We start from the raw sequence: 24,402 nt of genomic DNA, 5'->3' as shown, positions 1-24,402 counted from the left end.
ATTGAAACGAATTTAAAGAACTTCAAAAATGGAACAGCAATTCAAATTTTCGACGCTCACCAAAACGTATACCTGTTTTATGACGTCATCGTCCTTCGCATGCCGAGGATTCCTTGTCCTTCCATTCTCAAAATAATTACGCGCGCTTTGTTTTTTTTTCTTTTTTCTTCATTGTTTGGGTTATGGAATTTCGACCAGGGTCACATTTGTATCTTTTGTTTATGAATTTGACTGTATTATTCAACGATACATATTTGTAGGAATGCTTCCTTGTCTAACTATTATAGTACCTATTAACATCTGTGATCTGTATTTGTAGTAAACATGTTACAATCTATATTATCTGAATCTATTGCGTATCTACCTACTTAGAGCATTATGCTCTGCGTAACTACATAGGTACTTACCTTTGTTTGAGGGAGTATAGCAATTTCAATTGTTAGAAAAACCGTAAATTCTCAATAACTACGTAGGTACCTAAGTTCCTACCTTATTTTGTTATGATAAGCTCATAGATATTGGTTATTAAATATTTGCCAGTTGCCTATTCCTATAAATTATCATGCAAAATTTAAATATATTAAACTTTAAGATAATATTATTTCCACATCATGTTACGTTGAGAATAATATTATGTTAAGTAAATTAAGATGAAGATAGGTATCGTAATTTTTTAAACGATGTAAAAACCCGTGTTTAGGCATAAAAGGCTTCATATTCATCTGTTATTAATATGTATTAAAACTACCTACGTTTATCTTGTTAAACCAGCCGCCATGTTTATTGATTAGAAGTCAACCGGTTTTAGCACCGGCACTTATAACTTTCGAAGTACAAGGAATTTTTTAGCATTATTGTATTGCTAACAAAACGATTATTTTATTCCCTCGACCAAGAAAAAAATAATAAAAAATACGCGATGACATAAGCTGTCACAACAATGCTGAACAGAATTGGTATAAATTTATTGTTTATGCTTTTATATTTACAGTTCTATCCAAATGAAACTATTAATACTATCTGTAAAAATAACCTTGTTTTCCTATTTCAAAATATCATACAATATTCACACGTTAATGGCGATCTTTATTTCCCACATAAAGCTGCCATTCAAGAAGTAATGTGACAGTTATAACACCTACTTCTTATATTCCTCCTTGGTGCAGGCACGGGGATATCCATTAAATCCTCGGACATAGCACAAAACACTGGCAAATCATACACTATATCACTAAAACTGAATTGTGTACGAGGCTATCGCTGATAAGGCTTATCACGAATCTATTTATCGATACATGAACTTGAATAGAGCGTCAATAAAGGTGATCTTAAATGGTTTGATCGTAGATCATGTTTTCAGATTATATTTTGATTATTTTTGTACTGATAGATGATGATAGAATGTAATGTACTTCGTAATAAGAAGCAAAAATATATTTTCATACAATTTTCTTTTTATAGGAGGAGTTTTCCTATCACCAAAAATAATTTAATATCCTACTCTACAGATAATAAAGGTACTTTATGTTTCTTTTTCTTTGAATTGATTTTCCTATAAAAAAGAAAACGTATCCTTGTGAAAGAAAAATTAAAAATACGAATAAATTACACGACTATCGGTTACCACTTACCTACTATGTAAACTTCCCGATTTCACCTCTTTTGAATACGTCCGTTTTACGTTGTATCCGGTTTTTAATTTTATTATCCGACTGTATCAGAAGGAGGGTAATGTTTTCGAGCCTATGGGAGGAATGTAGACATAAAAATGATACTTATATCAATTTTTACAAAGTTGACTGACTTATCTATAAAAATGGATTTAATTCTATTCAATTCTCAATACAATTAGTTTTTGTATTTATAGCAACAAAGAATAAAGATCTAACTAGGATCTTGTAAATATTTAAATAATCTAATAATTTATTATCTTTCAGACTAATTTAATCATGTACATAAGATTAGAAAGCGTTCATTTACATTAATTAGGATTTAAAAATAATTACGTAAGTACATAACTATAAAATGTTGGAATAAGATAATATTACCATATTATGTTTAACATGTTTTAGTAACTATAGTTAATAATTAATATTTAATATTCGATGTTTTTATTATTCATAGTGGCATAAAAAATTAACTCTCGCACAAGCGTTAAAACTTAAAAGAGACTGGACTTGTTTATTTCAATTATTATTTTTTAAACATTATTTATGTTTGCTATAAAAACGGTAGATATTACAAATGGCACGAATTAACAACAGTGTCAAAGTAATTGGATACTCCATAACGATTTGTTATTTAATAGCTCTAATGGTAATTAGATCTTGGCATGAAAATATTATGTTAAAGTAAGTATTGTTTTATTGGATACAGAACCTTATAAATTAACAAAAAAAATTAATTCAAATAAATGTATTATGAATAAAAAACTTAATTTTTTCAATACCCACTTCGATATACCTAACATGTTCAAAAGGATTTTATATTGTATTTCCTTGAGCGACAAAATTAGGTATAATACCTATTTAAAGTTAAGATGTTCTGCTATTGTGTTGAATTTTTAGTGCATAACACGAACAAAATAAGTTATCAAGTAAACGTATTTCAGAATACGTATATTAAAATGATTGCCAAACATTTTGTTTAAATAACATCAAAATTATTTTAAGACTCTTCTTTTGGTTCTAAAATAGACATCATTTCTAATATCAACAGTTTAAAGTACCTACATATATAAGAACCTTATAAGAACCATATATAAGGAACTTCATATTTAATTTTTATCTTTAAAATCGAATTTAAACTAAATTTTGTATTTTTCACAAAAATCAGTTAACGAAACATGACATTCAAATTTCAAACTATCGAAGCAAAAAATACAAACACACCATGATAAGTAGATATAAAAAAGAAAGTGAAAACGTATGTTGACACAACATTCACTTGATTTCCACTTATTGACATGTTACTTTCATTATGCCATTACCTCTATGCTATCTATGGTATCGCTTATTCATTCAATTGATCATTAAAAACGCGATTTTAGGGTTCCGTACCGAATGTAATTTTTGTTTTACTTACACAGGAGGAACGATGGTTCAAGAGCTTCTGTAGTTTATGTATGTGAGAGAATCATAACAGAGTAGTTGTTATGTGGCTATACCTTCCTATTATAATGTACTCTATTGTGTACAACATAATGTCGATATTGATTTGATATGAAATGCATGGGCTTACGGGCCATGCTATGGTTTATATTCCTTGAGTCAGTAGCTCGATGATATAGTCTCGGTACTACCATCGACCGCGCAAGGTGTGCGCACTGAGTCATTATTTAATATTATTTCACATATCTACCTAATTATAATTAATTATGGAGAGTTATTTAAATTCTCCGACAGCAGCGGTGGGATCGGCACTTATTACCCCCGATTCCAATAAGAATACTACGTTAAACGATGCAAATCTGCAAGTGAGTGAAACGAGTGATAGTGTTAGTGAAGTTCAAGAAGAAATAGATAGTGTTAATGAGGTTCGAGAAGCACCAGAGTTTCCACCAATAAATCGTGAGAATGTTAACATAACAACAACATCATGTGTTGTGTGTGGGTTTTTCCAATAAAGCATCATGTCGTGCGCATCCCTGTTAAAAGAAATGGCAGATACACTTCCCGAAACGAAATATTTTGTTTCCGGGTCTAATGCATAAGTAAGGAAGACCCACTACGAGGCCAGCCTTCATCTACCTGTGTGGACATTATTTTTAACGTGAAAAGAATTTAAGAAGCGAGAGGAAATACCTTTTCGAGATATGGTATGGTAAAAAAGTGATCGAGTTTCAACATACATCGAGTGCTCCACTACAAAGTTGGCGCTAATCGACCGGCTGAGAACGGGCTGGAACTATGCGAATATAGTAAATTCGTGGTAGAAGGTATTGCAGATGACCAGGTATGATCTGATTTATTATGATACACGCCGATTGATTTTGTGGGTCTTGATAGACATTTTGGCACAAATCATTTAAAGCGTCGCATGTTGCAAATTGTTTGCTATAACTGTGTGTTCACATGTCATTACAAACGTGACTGTAAATCTCGCCCATGAAACAAAATCAGTTAGTTTAATCGATAAGAATAACAACGCATTTATTGTCATAAATTTGGTCACATAGAAGAGGTTTGTTTTTCTAAGCAACGGGCGGCACGCTCTTTAAGAAACAATACCCTGTTAATGTGTGTTTACAGCACGATACCCTGCTTACAGTCACAGATGTTGCCGGCGTTAAGTTCAAGTGCATTATTGACAGCGGGTCTGATTGTTTTTTTTTTCCTTTGTAAAAGGATAGCCATGGATAACATGACCAGGCCTCTAGAGTTTGTATACACTCGCGTAACAAGAATTGGCACTGTATCAACCTATTCATTCGCCCGTACAACATTACCTATAACTGTTAATGATGTAAATATTATGAGCTTTGGTTGTTGTAGACTTTCGAGTACTTTCGGGGATGAAGTAACAGGTTGAGATGTTTTTACTAGAGCCGGACGTAGTTTGATTATGAATAACAATGGGAGTCAAATTATTCGTGAATTTAAAATAAAAAATATTTGTTTTTGCGGACAATAATATTGAATTTATAGACGCGGATTCCAATGATTTTAATTATGTTCATCCTGTGTGACCCATCATTGAAAGTAAAGCACGAATTTTGTGAAATGGAAATAAGACTTGTGAATACAACACTAGCACAATCTATAGTTCTTTCAACGTTTATAAGGCTTTGTAATGCCCTTGTTGTTAACCAAGGACTAGATAAATTACGTGACTTCATAGCTACTTTTTATATTCAACGATGTTCTCGAGTTTTCAAAATTTAAGAGGTTACATTCTTTTGTTTAAGAAGAGTATTGAAAGTCTCACTTGATCAGAGTTTTCATTTAACTGGAATAAATGCAAGTTGCTGTTGCAACATTGAATAGGTATTCACAACAAGGTTTCATAACATCGAACGGTAGCTTCGTCAGATAAATAAGAGATATTTATTCGTGAGGTATTGTAGAGAGATTACTCCTAGCTTTTCTTAAGTCTTAGCCCCTATTGTATAAAATAAATAAAAAAGACGTAAAGTAGGATTGGTGCACTTCGCATACGGACACCCACCTGCGGAGAAATTAACAAAACAAAAAATAATGACGTCTGCTTCTTTATTAACGATTTTTGGACAAATCTCGTTAATGAGGTACACACAGATTCCTGTTCAATAGATTATTATGGTTCAATTTTCCTACAAGAAAGTAATGATCAACTTAAAAATCGAATATTAAAATCAAAGAATCACTGACACAGAAAGTTGTTATCATAGTAATTGAATAGAGTTAAAAGGTTTAAAAAGACCTCAAGCATAATCAATTAAGCGTTATCATTTTAAAATATTAACAGATTAAAATAGTCTCAAAGCATCATGTCATAAGAAAAAGATTTTCTCCTCGTGTTCATAGATGATGGGCTTACATACAAGCTTTTGATTTCGATGTCGGTACCTACGCAAGGGTGCAAGAATACCGCATGTAGATTTGATTAGTAGAAACTAATTGTCTCCACATAATGTTCAATTCGGGCAAAAATAGTAAAGATTCGCGACATGTGCGATGAAATGACATTATTGATTTAAGTTTAAGGTTGTCACATACGATAAAAAAAATGCCTGCTATATAAACTTCTTGTTTTGTTAGGTGCAAATGAAGTGTTACCATTCATTTATTGATACAATCATTTCATGATTATTTGAAACATTTAAGTTTGGAAATCCTGCAAAAATTTTAGTGTAATTTCGTTAGGACGTACATTGAACGTTTTAACATCGCAAAGTTAATAAAAGGCCCTCTAGAGCTAGACAGTCGACTTAACATCCGATAGAAAATGTGTCAGAGCCACTTCATACATTACAATCAATACGAATGGCACTTACGAGTTTAAGAAATGCGCATTGGTTGACGAGTTGACGCATTTACTGTTAAATATTGTCACCTAGCTCCTGTTAAAAATGTGTCTTCACAAAAAAAAGAGCATGTTTAGCGTTGTGTTTTTGTTGTCTTATTTAAGGCGCTGAAAGGAATAGTAGCCGACCAAGCTACGTCGTTTGCAGGTAGCGAACTCATAGACTTGTGTTGACAGTGTTCTTTTGAGTTTTACAAAATTACAAGCGGGATGAGTTGCGCTAACGGGTTATTTTAAAAGGTTTATGTCTGTTCTTAAGTTCATTGTTTCATTATCGCTGAAAATCATGAACGTAGATATTGGCATTCTACAATTATTGGCAAAATTCAACTTACTTTGAATTGTATTATATGAAAGAAACGCACAGCACAGGCGACAGCCCATTGCAATTGTCTATAGGCTGCAAGTCCACCGTGTAATAATGTTTTAGTACGAGTGTCAACACTTTAGTAGTTGACCTATTTGAAATTAGAAATAACACAAAAGTCAGGATGGACGAGCAATTGCACGTCTATAAGGCTCGTATTGAAAAAAAAAAAACGCATTCTATTTAATGTTGATGATTTTGTGCTAGTAAGAAAGAAAAGCCGATTGTAACATCAATGTTATTTTACTTGTTTTGATAGTCATTTATGGTTATTGAATCGTCTGAAGGTAGACTGTGACAATGTGATATCGTCGGTAGTGGCAAATGATATGGAAGTCAGTGCGACTTTAGAACCGGGCTCAGTCTTCGTAAATTAATTATTAGTTGTTACTCTGCCCCAATTGTAAAGTGTTGTTATTATACCTAGTATACATCAAGTTATAGGTGCAAGGTGGTTTTGTGTATTCCTGTAAATGGTGTCACTGGATGACGAATTGAAGGCGTGTTCTACGATGTTTATTACTGACTTAGGAGAGAAGTTCTCCAGTCCATGCAAAATAATCTAAAATTTGCGATAACGAGAGGTATCGAATCGAGTCTCAAACTGGAGGCCGCAGTTGGAAAGTGAGTTAATGAATGAAAAAAAAAAAAATGTAGTCCACAAGTTACTCCTTACTTCCAGTAACTTCCAGCCTGGCAGAGATTGCTGTGTGTGAGCAATAAGGCCGCATATTGTGTAAAATATTTTTACCTTATAAGTCTGTACTAGATTTCCTTACATTGTTTTGTACAATAAAGTATTATTAATAAATAAATACATACTCCGTCTAATTTTATTTTTGTTTTATTTTATTATTTTTACCTATTTATTCCTTCGGTTGTTACATAGTTCCGTATAGTTAATCTAAGTATTACACAAAAGTTTCATAACACACATGCACACCACAATTTAATAGCTCAATAATAGCTCTGTGTTTGACATAGCAAGGCGTGTATGTCATATTGTACATTGGAAGCTCCGCGCTTCGTGTAGTTGTGGGTAGCGCTTGCGCTCCTTGTGATCACAGTACATGGCAGGCTCCGCGCTGCATGTAGTTCCAGATGTTATGGGTAGCATTGCGCTCCTTGTGATCACAGTACATTGGAAGCTGCGCGCTTCGTGTAGTTCCAGTTGTTGTGGGTAGCTTTAAGCTCCTTGTAGTCACAGTACATATGAGGCTCCGCGCTGTATGTAGTTCCAGATTTTGTGCGAAGCATTGCGCTTCATGTGACTACAGTACATGTCAGGCTCCGCGCTGCATGTAGTTCCAGTATTTGTTCAGAGCTCTACACTTACAATATAATACACACACACACACACCAATACATGGCAGGCTCCGCGCTGCATGTAGTTCCAGTTGTTGTGGGTAGCTTTAAGCTCCTTGTAGTCACAGTACATATGAGGCTCCGCGCTGTATGTAGTTCCAGATTTTGTGCGAAGCATTGCGCTTCATGTGACTACAGTACATGTCAGGCTCCGCGCTGCATGTAGTTCCAGTATTTGTTCAGAGCTCTACACTTACAATATAATAGACACACACAATACATTCAAAGCTTCGCCTTTAGGCGACAGTAGCAGTTGTTGATATCGCCGATGATGACGATGATGAGTAATAATTTGTGAGTCGGTGTGAAAAGTTACAAACCGTGAAGGGAAAAGAGTTTGAATACAACAAATGAAATAACAACGCAGTAAGTAATTTGCAAAATGACTTGTCGAATTGTTCGCGCGAGAACACGCTCGTTGTCAGAATGGCCGTGTGAGAGAATCAGAACAGAGTAGTTGTTATGTGGCTATACCTTCCTATTATAATGTACTCTATTGTGTACAACATAATGTCGATATTGATTTGATATGAAATGCATGGGCTTACGGGCCATGCTATGGTTTATATTCCTTGAGTCAGTAGCTCGATGATATAGTCTCGGTACTACCATCGACCGCGCAAGGTGTGCGCACTGAGTCATTATTTAATATTATTTCACATATCTACCTAATTATAATTAATTATGGAGAGTTATTTAAATTCTCCGACATGTATATAAAATTTTGTAAGCTATAATGTTTTAGCAAAATACATATTTTTACTATAAGATATAAAAAGCAGTAATTGTACTGTGACTTTGTTATCTGTCTGACTCGCACTTGACCGATTTTTTATCTATCAAACGAGAAACGAATCATGCAAAATCCACTAATTAAATCGTTATTCAACTTTCTAAAACATAATAAACACAAAAAAAGGCGCGAAATTTAATCATTTTTTTGTGACAGGAAATGATTTTGAATCTATCATACTTATGTTTCAAATGTAAAATTACAAGACTTTTTAATGCTTCATTCTATAAAACGTGCTCGATTATTATTCATACTTATAAACTTCCTCTCGAACATGATGACATTTTTTATTGAACAAGATTTTTATACTTACATTTCTCTCAATATTACCATAGTAAACTGAATAAATCCATAACATTTGTATGTTATTACTCTAAATGTTTAAAAACATTCAACGACCTTAAAAATTGCATAATTTGCAAACTAGGGCACAATTTGGCGATTACAATATATTACCTAACTTACTCGGAAACGCATATTTTCCATCTTTTGCGCACTTATGGAAATTATATTAGTGCAAAAGAGATAGCAAATGTATTTAATAACATTTTTTATTACACTTAATCTTTACTAAGAACACGGATATTAGTAATTTGAAAGTTATTACCGTCATTACTAATGTTTTAATGGCATAATTTTATGTTTTATTTCTATTCAGAAACGTCGAGTTATGTACGACTTGTACAAGTGATTTTATTACAAAAATATATGAAATAATTGAAGTGTCATTAGCACACTAACGTAATATAGGGAATGTATTCGAAATTAAGAGAATAAAACTGTCACAAAGGATTATATTGTTCCAATTCGTCCAAAAATCTCTAAAAACTAATACCAAATATTTTACTAAGATGTCTGTTGAGCTATAATAAACCGTGTACCTATGCTGTGATGTTTTTTTTTTATTTTTCCTTCTAAAGAATTTACATACAAGACTGCTTGTGACTGACAGGTCAACCTTGCTTTTATACATCCATCAATGATGTCATACATAAATCAGTTTTGGATGTAAAATATTAAAAACAAAGTTATTAAACACAATACTTATGGCCCGTTTCAGTTTCTAGATGTTTTGTTTTGCTTAAATATTAGTAAAGTATAAATAAATAAAGCTTCTGTCAGTTTGAAGGACAATAATTAATGAATGTCACCTACCTACATAAAAAGTGTTGAATAGGCTATCAGTAGCTTAATCAGCAAATGGTGAAACAAGCTTCAAATCATAGATTCAGTCTTTTAATTTGACTTACTATAAGATAAGAATTATATTTATTACTCTTATTGAATGATGTTTAATTACATAAATCATGAAGGATATAACGTCATTACTACTCATCGTAAAAACATGAACAACGTAATACATTTATTTTTATTTCCATGAGAAAATAAGTTGTTCATACAGTAGGCGGTCTACTTAAAGTGTAAAAGTCAATCGATTTATTATAATTTAAAGATTTTAAGTAGGTACCTATGTTGGTAACATTAACTTTAGTATAATTTTGATCTGTATGTTAATAATTTTCAACGGGCTTATAATTTTTAAATATTCAAATTCGCGAAAGCACTTTAGCTAGGCAACATTTTTAAACATCCTAAACTATAGAAAAACTATCAACTAGGTACATAAACTTGCATACTAGTTAGGTACAACTAACAAATCATATAATTTTTAGGTTAGATACCTATAATAAACCAAAACCACATTAAAATTAATATTCAACCAACGTGTCACAGCTGATCATAATCTCTAGTATAGTATTTTATATCTGTGGTACAGACTTACATAATTTCGACATAGTGAAAGTGAAGTCGTCAACATTAGCAACGATTCATATCTATTTATTTTAAATTTCACAGATCATGCATATAAAGCATGCATTTGTTACGTGAATACGATAAAGTGTGCGAACTTGTTTTTAGCGAGATAAATTTCTCATATGACTATCTATTCATTCTTGGAAGTAAAATGTACGCATATTCTTTAGTATGAAAGCATTTACATGTTAGCTAAGTCTTAATATATTATATGTAGGTAATTAATTGGTAACAAATGTACCGTCAGCAGCAGTGTATCAAATCGATAGAGGAATAGTGGAAATAAAGTTACTTAGAAACATGTTACGTACCTATCTACTCATATACCTATTATATAATCCGATTCAACTAAAAATAGGAAAGTCAATGATCTCTAGGTATTATATGTGTAAGATGTCACTTGGAAAATAAAATCCTTTTTGCACACAATTTTTAATAATATTAATAGCTATGCAAAAAGGGTTAGTATACATTGTTTGCCTCTTATAAGTCTTACTGCTTAACTTCGATTTTAGATTCGTTTGAATCAAGTTTGAATTAACAGCTATGACGTCACAATATGGCGCTTGATCGATCCTATTTTTATTTATCGCCTAATTGTTTATTAGCTAAATGAAAACAGATTAACACAGCAATATGGTATAGTTACCTACATAGTGAAAACGCGGGATTTCTAAAAACAATGCGAGTAATCCTATCCATTGAAGTCAACTCAATCCCGTTATAAAAAGCGATATTGTAACCGACCACGTCCTGCTTTCAAACTGTCCCCAGTGTAATATACATATTTTGCAAACAAACTAATTCAGGAAACGCAGGTGTAGCCATGATCAAATAGTTTTTGCCGTCATCAAATTAAAATTAAAACTTTCATAAGAACTTATAACGTCAATTTAAAAAGATATTTTATTTTCGAGCAGCATATAATATTATATCTAGTTAGCGTTAGCTACTATTAAGTATTCTGTGATGGGTATACCTAGTTTTAATTAAATTATGAATCATAAACGTTATCATAAAATTCCACTAATGGTCAATTTAGTAATCGATCTATAAAACTTGATTCCCAATTTGGTACTTATTCTTCACGAATCTGGAAATTTAATACGACGCCTTCCAAATAATTTTTCATCATTTATATGACATGTTATAGTATACAACCATGATCTAGAAATTTCTTATTTTTCTAGATAAATTTTTATCTTATCTGTCAATCTCACACGTACTTAGCACACGTACGTTAGGTCGGTAACCTGTGTTAAGTATCTTTATGTATCAAATTATTCAAAACTAAGGCTATGATTCTACCCCACGCATATATGTACCTAATAAGACTATCTTTTATATGGTTCTTTTGCTATTGAACAATTATTTAAAGATTAACTTTTAGATAACAAGAAACGAAATAGGTCTTGTAAGCACAGAGTGCTCATAGACAATTCGATTTTTTTCTACGATAATTTTTAACTGTCCATTTATCCAGATTCTTAGTTCAAATCACCAAACAACTGTTGATAACAACACTCATTAACATAAAAAAAAAACTAAATCATTATTATCATTTTAGGCGTAAATACTGGACATTCGTCTAATCCGTCTAAAATTTATCGTAAATTTCGGTGCTATAGTCCATAGACTAAAGAGGAAGAATAAAAGAAAAAACTAAATTCCTTATCTGTTATGTCATAAAAAATATAATACAGGATTTTAAAAACAATCCACATGCACCGAATTAATGGTTTTGTATAAGTATAGGTTAAGCTATACCTCAATAGGATTATTGAATACTTTACGGGATTATAGGTTATAGACTATTCACTATAGAGATATCTCCTAATTCGTGCAATTTCGTATACCTAAGTAGGTACATAATTACTTAGGTATAAATGGGTTATTTCGAGTGTTGAGCATTAGGTTCTTTATGTATTTTTTTTTATTTATGGAATAAGGCATCATAAGAATTATTATAGGTAGGAATTATATGTTTGGTGATTAAGAAAATTATTTATCAGTATGTAGGCAGATGCTTACGTCGCGTAGGTACTTATAGTCAATAATAATTATTCTTATTTTTAACCGCATATGTAACTCTTCGTTAATTTTAATTTTTAAGATAACTTTCAATTAAAAAACACAATCTTCACAGCTTGCAAGTAACTAACTAAAAATAAAATTAGGTCCTCAAGTCGAGTAGAAATCGCAGTACCTACCTAATGTGATGTAAATTATTTCTAGTCCAACAACTTCAATGCACTTACTGAGAGTGTCATTCAATGGTATGTAGATTGTGCACATATGCAGTACATATATAGAATTTTATGTAGGTATGTGTTCAAGTTACTTTCACAAAACTAGACGTTAGTTAGAGATAAGATAGGTACCTACGTTTAAATAAAAATGCGAGCTTCAAGCCTTCAAACATGAACGTAAAATGAATTGTTTGTTTTACGATATTTAATGTAAAAAATTATATTTATTACATAAATATCTTTCCTACTTCGTAGGTACTAGGGAATGCAATCCCGATCCCGCGGGATCCCGATCTCGCGAGATCTCGTGTAATTTTTCGGGATAAATCCCGACGCATCATATGACGAGATCCCGTTCGAGATTGACGGGATTGGGCGGCAGTGGTCAGCGACGCAACACACAACCACTCGGGGCGCAAGCGGCTTCTAAAAGTCCTTTTGCACGTATATCCACGTCCACGAGCTTAGACAAATTAGAATCTACCATTAAAAAAGAAATGGATTTGTTTGAGTGTGGAGGAACAAGGGGGCGATTTTTGCAGTTTGCATACAGGGTGTAATCGTTAAGTGTGCACAGTCGATTATTCCGTAACTATTATAGATATCAAAAAACTTTAAACTGATATTGAAAGTACTATACCTAATGAGTAAAATGAGAACTTTTTTAAAGTAAAACGAGAAATATCCAAAAATGTTACATGAAACGCTCCCATACATTTGATTTCCCATACATGTTGTATTCAAAGCAAATGTTCGAAATGGCATCCTCGATATGGAATACCATTGTATTCCACATCGAGCTCTATTTACAGTTTCTGAATGAACTTTCATTAAAATTAGCGAAGTAATTAAAGAACAAAATCAAATAAAAAAGCAAAACCAAAATATTAAATGTATGAAATAGTCATATTTCATACTATACCCGGCGCGGCCTAAGATGATCCCTATGACACTGACAGTTATTCTCAAGAGACAAACTTGTAATGGCGTCACCATTAAATTAGAAACGTATTGGAGGCGTCTAAAAATGGAATTTATTAATTTTTACGTAGCTTTATGCCATTACAATGATATTCCGTTGGAATTATAACAATTCTTAACATTTACGAGAAATTATATCAATCTGACTTTACGTTTACGTCCTTCAAAACTTACATCGTTGGCATTTATCGACTAGTGCGGAAAGTATCGATAAACAAATTTCGATAATGGAAACGAGTTCACATTTTTTCCATGCTTAAGCTATAGTTCATTCTCTATTGAATGGAACAGAAGATCGCAGCATAATTAATTAATTAATTACCGTTCGCGTTAATTTACTTACCTATGATAATATAAGTTTTTTAGAAAAATTAAATGGGGGATTCCATTTTCATGATAAAATAATATACACTGTGTTAAACGGGTTAAAGATTACGAGAAAATGATAAGGTGCATTTTTATGTTTTGGAAAACTTTCGTTTTACTTACCGTTTCGTTTACATAATAGACGTTAAAAATTCATTTTATAATATTTGTAAAAACATGTTTACCGACGTGGCTGAATGCAAACCACGCCTTAGCCTATAAAATAGTAAAGTATCGACACGATCCATCATACGAGCAATCACTAAGACGAACTGTCATAGGGATCATCTTAGGCCGCGCCGGGTATAAATATATGGGAGCGTTTCAAGTGACATTTTTGGATATTTCTCGTTTTATTTATAAAAAGTTAATAATGTCATTTTACTCGTTAGGTGTCGTTAGGTAAAGGGCTTTCGATATCAGTTTAAAGTTTTTTATATCTGCAATAGTTACGGAATAATCGCCTGTGCACACTTAACGATTACACCCTGTATAATTGCTTCGCCAGTGGCGAATCGCCACGCTGTTGCCAACAGCGTTGAGTCGGAGAGGGCATTCTCAGCAGCGGGGTACATTGCAACGGACATTAGATGCCGTTTAGCAGATGAAACTATTAATGCCCTTTGTTTTTTAAGGAGTCATTTAACATTTTCAAAATCATTCTTCATCTTATTGTTTTGATTACCTAATTTACCTTCGTTAATTTCCTTACAACCTGATTATTATTTAGTTGGTAAGATTAAAGAATAAAGGTTTTTATTTTCTTTCGAGTAATATGTTATTTGAGTTAACCTTACAAATCACAAACAAGCAGTTATTAGCATTTTCAGTCATCTGAACTCAACATTTTTTTTAAATTAGACGGGATCCCGAAAATTCCGGGATCCCGCGGGATTGATATTTCTAATCCCGCGGGATCCCGAATTTACAATCTCGAGTCGGGATTGCATTCCCTAGTAGGTACCTAATTGATAAAACAGGTAAATAAAAAATGTAGTGTTATTCAATTAACATCCAAAAGATTCAAATTAAAATCAGTAGGACATCGTCTTTTGTAAATAAAGACACGTTTTTTTCGGGTCAGATAAGAAACTAAATTACGGTCAAGTTTTTTGCGCGCTATTGCGTTGAACGAATGGACTCCTTTTACTGGTTAATAATATTCATTGAATTAACATAAGGTGTCATTGCGATGCAGAATGACATAAGCGAACGTGCAGGTAGCTATTCATTATTTCCATGTACATAAATCTCAGACAATCGTTGTTTATTGGTCACTCTAGCATATTATGTCTGCGAATCGGTAAAGTAATAGGTGCCCAGTTACTATTCGGTGGATTTTTATTTATATCCATAAAAGTCTTAGATCATTAGGTTCAAAGTACGACCTCTGATATTATATTCAACACACCCAGATTACAGATAAATCCACTTTCCACTATAAATTATTATCTTAATTTGAATATGCAACGTACGTGATCATAAAATCCGGATACCTTCCCAAAAATGCCGTTGAAAAGGTCAACGCATTCAAAATTCGAGTTTTGAAACGCAGGTCGCATCTTTCCAAATTGCCGCGGGGCGTTCGTATAAAAAATAACTGCCTCTTACCTTTGCGAGATTTCCAATACAATTTTCTGAAATAATACACCGCAACGAGAAGCAAGATAGCCGCTAAGAATGCACCGATCGCTGCTCCTGCGACACTGCCAGCTCCAAAACAATCTTGTTGACCAAAAACACTCGGCAGAACTATCGTCACAACAAACAAATATAATAGAACACCCATTTTTTACACAAATAACATCACTATTATGGCACAAATGTTTAAAATTCACATAACGTATTATTGCATAGTTTGAATTTAAGTTTGAATTGGAACGTAAACTTTTTTAGAACGCAACGAGTAAAGGCGTGCGCCGCGTCAGCCCCGCGCGGTCGACTGTGGTGTGGCGTAAGGCGTTGTAATTTTGTTGGTTTGTCGTTTTCGTTGAATCTTGGATCGTAGTGAATAGACTGTGATTGTAGGACATGGATCGTGTATGGTAAACGTGTTTGACTGCGAAGTGTGTGTGGAGTTAGCGAGACTATAAATTTTACTATCATATTTGTTAACCGAACAGTGGCCAAGGCCATAAGCTACATGATTATGGATAAATGCAGATTTATACATCGTCTTAGCCACAGACATATTCTTAATATAATATTATGTATGTGGTCTTAGCAATGGGTAATGTATCTTGATTTAAGATTAAGATTGACTTTAACTCATTCATGAAACGGTTATTTTTAAATTATGTAGGTATAAAAAAAGTTTTTGCAAAATACTACTGATCCCTTATCTTCACATGTCCTAAGTCTTCTGTGAAACTACAATATAAACATTATCAATTGCTATTTGCTAGACACTCAATATTCATTTCAAACGTAATTGAATAAAATGGCGTAAAAATAGTAAACGTGACATTTTATCCTTATCTCAAGGGTATTTTTTTACCGTAAATTCTTATTGTTCTGCTATTGTAAATTTCTTGGGTTTGTTCTATTGTAATGATCTGTAACATTGACCGTCTTCCGTTATCTGACAAGAGATTAGCCTTTTGCATTTCCGTATAACAATAAGTAAACCTAGTTGTAAATATTTTCGGGAAAAAATGTTATAGGTAGATAACTATATAACGTGGATTGTAAAAACTACAGTACTTTATCACACCTATTTGAATATATTCACAAACAAGTTTAGCTCTTTTTGACATATTTAATGCTATTATGCATAGGTAGGTCTCAGTTTAAGAAAGGTTAAAGGTGTTTTTTTTTTTAATTTTTATATAATTAGCAGGTACTACGAAAATGCAATAAAACAGTCATCATTGGTGCCTACTTTCATCCTAATAACCAAGGTTATCACTTATCTTTTATATTTTTGTGAAGAATTCTTACGTAATATAAATGCAAGACCAGCCAGCAAAACGCACACACGCACTTGTATACATCTTGATTCAATCGCAGGTGTAGTAGTTTGATTACGCATACATACAAACGGGAGATAAAATCGTCATTAGTAGGCTTTACATACACCTACAACTTTAATAACTGTAGTCTTCTAATAAAGTGTTATTTTTAACTGAAGTTGAAGTTAAATTGAAGGTTCTTATTTCGTAACGTAACGTACCTAATAGCTTACCGCCCGCGGCTTCGCCCGCTTTGTCTAAAACCTAATACATATATTATATAGACCGTACTAAAACCTTCCTCTTGAATCTTCCTCTTGATCTATAAAAAAAACTGCATCAAAATCCGTTGCGTAGTTTTAAAGATCAGTTCAGAGATAAGAGAGCATACAAAGGGACATAGGATAGAGAAAGCATTAAAGCGACATAAGACATTGTTTTATATTATGTAATGATACATATTTACAATTATTATAGCATTAGGCAAGAAGCTTACTTGGTATTAGGTATACCTAGGTATTTGCTGTCATTAACCTCGAATGATTTGTGTTATATGTTATTTATATATGTTACGGCTAAAGGTAGGTGAGAACATAAACTTAAGATTAGCCGGCTAAACTTAGGTTTATTTTCGACGAGGTGTTAATGTTAGTTTGTTCTATCTTTAGCCGGCTAAACTTAAGTGTAACCGCAGGCCCGTGGCTAAAAATGTCGGGGTGGGTAGATTTGGTTACTATAATACATGTAAGGAACAGGGCGAGTGTTTTCTGGCACTTCGCCGGCTGCTGCCGCAGCACGCTCGCTGCGCTCGCTCGGCTCGTGCGCACATACGTAGATTTCAATTATTTAGGCGGCCAAAAATATTTTTTTCTGGAAAATATCTATATGTACAATAGGAAATTAAAATAAACCGTTTTTGATCCGAAAAAATATATTTATTGATTATACAATATACTTATATCAATAAAATACCAAAAATAAATATTATTTAAAAATTACCAAAGAAATAAAAAAAAAGTCTTATGAATTATTAGTTATAAGCCAAAACATGTTTAAATATCATTTAACTACATCTTAAATATTCTTATAGATCTTATAGATCTATATTTGCTAGCTTGTGTCGGCGAATTAGTAATTTCTTTGAGAATTTTGAAGCATTCCTTTGCCCAGTGTTTTGTAAAACGGATTGTGCGGCATGGATGATGACGTCATGCTCCAAATTCGCGCAAATTTTTCAGTTTTTCTTCTTTTGCTTCGCACACTTAAATCTTCGAAAGATTTTGCTGGCCTACCTTGAGGAGAAGCCGATTGTATCGGAATCTCGAAAGTTCCTTCTAACCAATCTCGGTTGTTTACTAGGAAAACTTCTTCGTATTTACTGGCTTTCATCCATCTTTTCATGAATTAGGTTTTGATACAAGAATATCTATGCTTCAAATGCTTTTTAGCATTTTCAGTGTGTCCATGACGTATCAAAAGAAAATTTTCATACGAATCGAGTTTTTCCCTTAAACTTGGTAAATTTTGTCTTTTTACCTGTTCAAACAGGTACTTCCGAGTCACTATTTTAGTACCCGAGGCACCAGACGGACCTAAAATAAAAAATAATTCGATTTAATACAATTTAGCACTAACTTGGTATTTTTCTCAATTTCGACCCCTTAGATTCAAATGCTCTTATTTTCAAAACGCGCGGGTTTCCGCGGCCAATTTTTTACTGGTATAATAGAAAAATAAGTAAAGTATTGTAAAATAAAGAAAACATTGCTCGGACGGACCCTTAAGTTCGTCAAAAGACATATTTAACTGTGAGAAACACAAAAAAAAACGGATTTTTTGATAGAGCTATCTTTAAAAAATAAAAAGTTTATCAGGGGAAGTAGAAACTATTAATGTTACTGTTGAAAAACATAGGTTCTTACCTGAATTACTGCAATCCACCACTGTCACTCGAAAAGAAGTAGTTAGAAAACAAATATGAATTTTACAAAAGTTGTAAGTTTAGGAGTGCCGAGAACAGACACGTACACCTTAAGCGACTATCGACTACCCTACTACCCTAGGAAAACAATTATGCGTCTACGAAGGGTGGGTAGGGGGTGCCTATGGTATTCCCGGAACTGTTTACTACCTGAGTAAATGGTTATCTTATCTTTAGTATTTTTTTGAGGTGGCGAGTTTTGGCCGCCTAATTAGTTGAAATCTACCTATGTGGTGCGGGTCTTAAGAGTTCTAACCTAACCTAACCTAGCCACCAGCTTTCTGCCCTGAGTCGGGGTGGGTAGATTTGGTTACTATAATACATGTAAGGAACAGGGCGAGTGTTTTCTGGCACTGTGCGGGCCCCTCAAGCCCTCCACCGGCCCGGCGCTAACCAAATCTACCCACCCCGACATTTTTAGCCACGGGCCTGTGGTTACACTTAAGTTTAGCCGGCTAAAGATAGAACAAACTAACATTAACACCTCGTCGAAAATAAACCTAAGTTTAGCCGGCTAATCTTAAGTTTATGTTCTCACCTACCTTTAGCCGTGACATATACATTTTCATTTCTTCTTCAATCTTTTCTGGTAGAATAGCACCCTAAAACAGATTATAGTTGGGTCGGCTAAGATCGGACGTATTTGCCGAAAATTTTATACGTAGGTACTGTATTTTTTATTTTATTTCTCATGATTCGATGTCGTTTTTCTGTTGCGGTCAACTGTAAATTGATGACAAAAAAATATTGTTTAACCCCTAATTTTTTGGTTTGCGTAGATGCTATCTATCTAAGCAAATTAAGAGCCTAAAAAGTAGACTTTTTTCGACTTACCATAGTGAAGAAAATAACAGTTCGGCCGAAGATCGGACTATGTAGTATCTTCACTTCTATGCGTTTAATAATAAAGTTCACATTAGGAAACCATCTGGACTTACGTCCATACATTGAGCATCAATGATTGGGTCAGGAAATTCCTCAAAAAATTGGACAAAGAAGTTTGCCTGGCCGGCCGCAAAGTGAAGAGAGGGGCTTACATCTAGCTTGCACGCCTAAGCATGTCAGGTAATTACCTGGTTTTCGTATTAATTACCATTCAGTTTGTTTATGGTATATACCACAGTATATACATATAGGTCATATAAATAAAACAAGGAAATGGTCTCACATTTTTAATTTAGTACTAAAACAACATAATAATAATCATTTCATAACATAAACTTAATACTTAGTAGAATACTGACTAGTCAAATTGCAAATTAAAACCAATAAATAAAGATAAGGTTTCTAAAATATATTTTACACATTAATGTGCGATTTTTTGTGACATTTTTCAACAATTTAATAAATACGTAAAGATGTATTTGCCTCTAAGGAAAATGAAATAATTTAAAAGTTAAATTATTTTTATCACAAATTAAAATACTTTTAATTCATGAAAAAATATTATAATTAATGCCTTCCTGGCTATCAAAATTCAATGTTAAAATGTATAAAAGCTATTTGTATTATAAAACTCACTAGGTTCTTAAAATTCTAGTTAAACTAGATTTTTTTCTAGAAACCAAAATGCTACACAACAATTAATAAAAACAACAAATTTTCCCCTCGTTCAAAATACATAATAAAATATCTTCTGTTATGAAACTTGCAATCTCTCCTTCAATTTTTGTAATCTTTTGTACATGTGTAGTTTGTTACTTGTAAATGTATTTTTCACTGGCTGTTCCTGAAAAAATATTTAAATTATGTAACTTAATAATCAAAGGTTTAAAAAACTATTATTAATATGTATATGTTGAGGATATAAGTATTATCCGTTAAAATTATAACAATTTAAAGTGTAATTTATTTTATATGCTAATGAAAAATATACTTACATGAGGGAAAAATGTAACTTCAATCAAATACAATTCAAAAAATGTTGCCGCTGCAATCATGGGTCCAGCCTTCCTTTCATAAACGTCTAATTGAACAGGAAATTTTCCATCTGGCAACTCCGCTAATGTTTCAAAAATGGGTCTAGTTGCCTTTTTCTGACTTGACAATCTATACAGCAGTATGCTACCATTCCTTAGCCCAATTATCACAAAATCAATATAAAAAAACAATGCTGTTATTGGCGGGAAATCTAAATACAAATGCTGATAGTCTTCCGTTTCAATTTTAAACAAATTTCTTGAGTAACAAATGAAATTCTTGTCATCTACCGCAGTTATATTCTTGATATGTTTTATCCATTCTACCGGGCAGTTTATTATTCTCTCTTGTATCGAGTTATCTTGTAAGATATTAATTATTTTACCGCAGTCCGTAAAAATATGGATTACTTCATTGTTAAATTGTATTTCTTTTAACCCTAGAAAGATAATCATATTGAGTAGTACGGGAAAGATAGTCATGCGTCAAATTTACGCATGTTTTTTAGTTAGCTCTAAGTCGAGGTATATTATTTTTTTTCTATAAATTGTAAGTTATTATATATTTACAGTTATATTAGAATAATTCGTTCTACAAATAATTTATTTATAATTATTTTTATATATATAAAAAAACGAAAACATTAAACGTCTGCTCAAAATCTAGAACTCTTGTAATACATATTATTTCTAATAAAAACTTTTTTTTTTACCATACAATTATCAGACTTTTTTATATGTTATATGTATGTTGTACAATGTACATATAGCTATATGAAAAATTAGTGAGAAACAACTTTAGCACATATCAAAGTATGCTCACGACATATAACTATGTTAGATTATTTGCAGGACGCATTTGCCTTTCGTCATATTTCAGAAGGATAAAAAGTATAGTAAATACGTTTTTTTACTGAAGGCCTGCTCAGTAGTTTCTTACGATGTACCAGATACTTCATTTGGCAACAAATTTGCGATATTATTACGCAAATATCTTTTCAAAGCTGGTGATTCTAAACGCCCACACATAAACAAAGAAGACAGTTCCATGTTTATATATTTTATGTTTTTTTGACTCAGATGTTTTTATGCTTTGTTATTAACATCGTGGCTATAAATTTAATATGCAATATGCAGGCAATTTTAATGATTCCATAATATAAAGCCATTGGCTATCTCATTGTCTTCCTACCACAGGACATCAGGGAACACATTCGGTCTAATGCATCTACTGCGCCTTTTGCTTGAATGTAATATATCATCTTTGCTTTGTACCTGCTAAGGAAAAGCTTCTTCTGTGTCACTTTGCTCGTCATCTTCAATTTCGTGGTCCTCCTACTTCACTATCGGTATCTTCACAGGGACCCTCGTCGCTTTGCATAAGAGCGGCCAGTATACAATATTCTTCCAATTTTCTATCCCCAATTGTTTTCTATATTTGCTTCAATATGAATAAAAATAAATTTTTAACATAAGTCACAATATATAGTAATAATAAGCTAAAAAATATTCAAACTAGCATAGAAGTCAAAATCTTAAAAGTCACGGTAAAGATAATCATGCGTAATTTTGACTCACGTAGTCGTTATATTTCAAAAACGGTTACATTAACTTTATTGAGACGTATACTATAGGGTAGCTCTCAGTGACTTATGAAATGTCCTAAACGCACAGTTATGGATTCGCGACATTTAAAAAGATACAGCTATATTTCGAAAACGCAGGAGTCAATTTGACGCAGACTATCTTTCTAGGGTTAAATCATATGCACAATGTAATAACAATTTAGGTGTAAGCTCTCTACATAATAGATTACATTTATAAACATCTCTGTTATTGTAGAAATACAAGTAATCACCGTTCAGTACAAAATTTTCAGCTTTACAAAATGCTTCAGTGGCATAACTTGGCTCAATCACAGTTCTTTGTATGAAAATACCAGATTTAATTTGGATAACTGTCACATAATCACTGTTCCATATTTTCAAGCAATTTATATCCGATAACGCCACAGGAATATACTTTAAAAATGCCGCGTCGTAAAAAAATGTTCCTTTCGCATCCTTCAATGGTATGACCCCATAATTAATGTCTAGAAGGTGCGATCTATCGTGTAAATTGAATTTATAGAACTCTTTTATGGTTTTCTCGTAAGATGAAATATCGGACCACAGTTTTAAGTTCCTGTAAATGTGATACCAGCCGACTGTATCGCCACTTTTTCTCTTTGCTATTTTTGAAGAATTTCGGAATTCCTTGAAACACATTTCTTGCCAAATTATGTCAGTCTCATCGATAGCTTCTTTCCACTGTTTACACACTCTTCTACATCTTGCTAAGCTGTTTCCATCTATTTTAATAAGTATTTCTGTGAATGTCTCTATAGGCAGTGAATTAATCGATATATTTTCACTCATATTCAAATAATCGAACAAAATACGTTTTAAGCTGAATGTATTCTATGGTAGCCTCCTGCTTCTAACATTTATCTTTGATTTAAGTATCAACTTGTTGTATTAAAAAATAAATTAAAATTTTCTATACTTTGTCCTGATATCTCGTGATTTTGACATGTTTGACCTTGACTGCTATGTTGCCAGCACGGAGTTAGTGTTAAATCCTACTTGCCAGTAATATTAAAAGGCAAATAATTATAATTCAATAATATTCAATTTATTAATATTTTCCATAATAATATTATGGATATAATTTCCTTCATAGTAACTTGGTATGTATAATCTGTTATAGTTATTAATACAACATTTTTCTATAGCACGTCATCAACCGATGCTCTTGGGGAAAGAGATATCACTTCAAATTGCAAATTCTTTAATGAAAAACGACACATTTTATAATATAACGGACCAAATGCGATCAATTTTCTATCAAATAAAACGAGATTCGAATAAGAATCGAATCAATCGATTGTTAACCCAAGAAGCTTTGTGAAGGTATCGAGAGCTATCGAGTATAAAAAAAAAAAACATTTGAATAACATTTGAATGGAGAACTTTCTTTGAAAAGTGGAATTTATCAGTTTTCTTTTTGCTTTGTTTTATGTTTTTGTGTTTTTAATATTATGGAGTTTGTCTGCAAGTTAATCGAAGTTTTTAATCGTGGAGGGTATGTACATTCACATTTGTAATAATTGTACTAGTTTAAAATTTTAGGAGTCAGTCAATATAAAATTTTACTTTGATATGTCACGAGTAGCGTAGCGTTTAGCTACTATTATGTATTCTGTGTCATAAGTATAGTTAAAAGTCTTACCAGTTCTTTTAACACACTGAAAAATAAATAATAAGGAAATAATAAAAAGAAATACAATATTCAGGTATCAACAATAACTTTATTAAGCATCAACAATAACACAATTTTCAATGTATAAACGAAATAATAATTTGCTTGATACATGATTTAATAAAATAAATAATAATCACCAGTCACATTAAAATTTAAGAATTCAAATTTATTGCGTACAATATGTAGCGGCAAATTTATTTCGCGCTGGCCTGAAGCTGTGCAGAAGTAAAAAAAATAATGTATCTGAGTTGAGTAAGAATCGTATTTCATTTGATAGCATTTTATAATTCCAAATAGAAACGCTCATGA

At 32.5% G+C, this 24,402-nt stretch overlaps 2 protein-coding genes across 2 annotated transcripts in view; both read right to left on the bottom strand.

The window, feature by feature from the left end:
* The window catches only part of LOC149896843 (uncharacterized), a 50,269-nt gene extending 34,363 nt beyond the window's left edge, over window positions 1-15,906 (bottom strand). Inside the window, exon 1 of the mRNA XM_090117340.1 lies at window positions 15,551-15,906. Coding sequence (XP_089973466.1) covers window positions 15,551-15,728 — 178 coding nt within the window. The 5' untranslated portion in view covers window positions 15,729-15,906. The remainder of the gene's footprint in view (window positions 1-15,550) is intronic.
* A 4,284-nt stretch (window positions 15,907-20,190) lies between these two features.
* Window positions 20,191-23,334, bottom strand: LOC149896842 (uncharacterized). The gene is made up of 3 exons (XM_090117251.1): window positions 22,551-23,334; window positions 20,752-21,228; window positions 20,191-20,600 (listed from the first exon to the last, which is right to left on the bottom strand). Exons 1-3 carry the CDS (start codon window positions 23,205-23,207, stop codon window positions 20,511-20,513), a joined length of 1,224 nt encoding a protein of 407 aa, XP_089973377.1. The 5' UTR covers window positions 23,208-23,334; the 3' UTR covers window positions 20,191-20,510.
* Window positions 23,335-24,402: the final 1,068 nt, after the last annotated feature.

This window comes from Colias eurytheme, chromosome 27, assembly GCF_061535395.1.
Source record: "Colias eurytheme isolate Ceu_HAF_F1 chromosome 27, ilColEury1 Martin Lab GWU primary, whole genome shotgun sequence".
In the NCBI taxonomy this organism is placed as follows: domain Eukaryota; kingdom Metazoa; phylum Arthropoda; class Insecta; order Lepidoptera; family Pieridae; genus Colias; species Colias eurytheme.
This window is presented reverse-complemented; position numbering and strand designations above follow the sequence as displayed.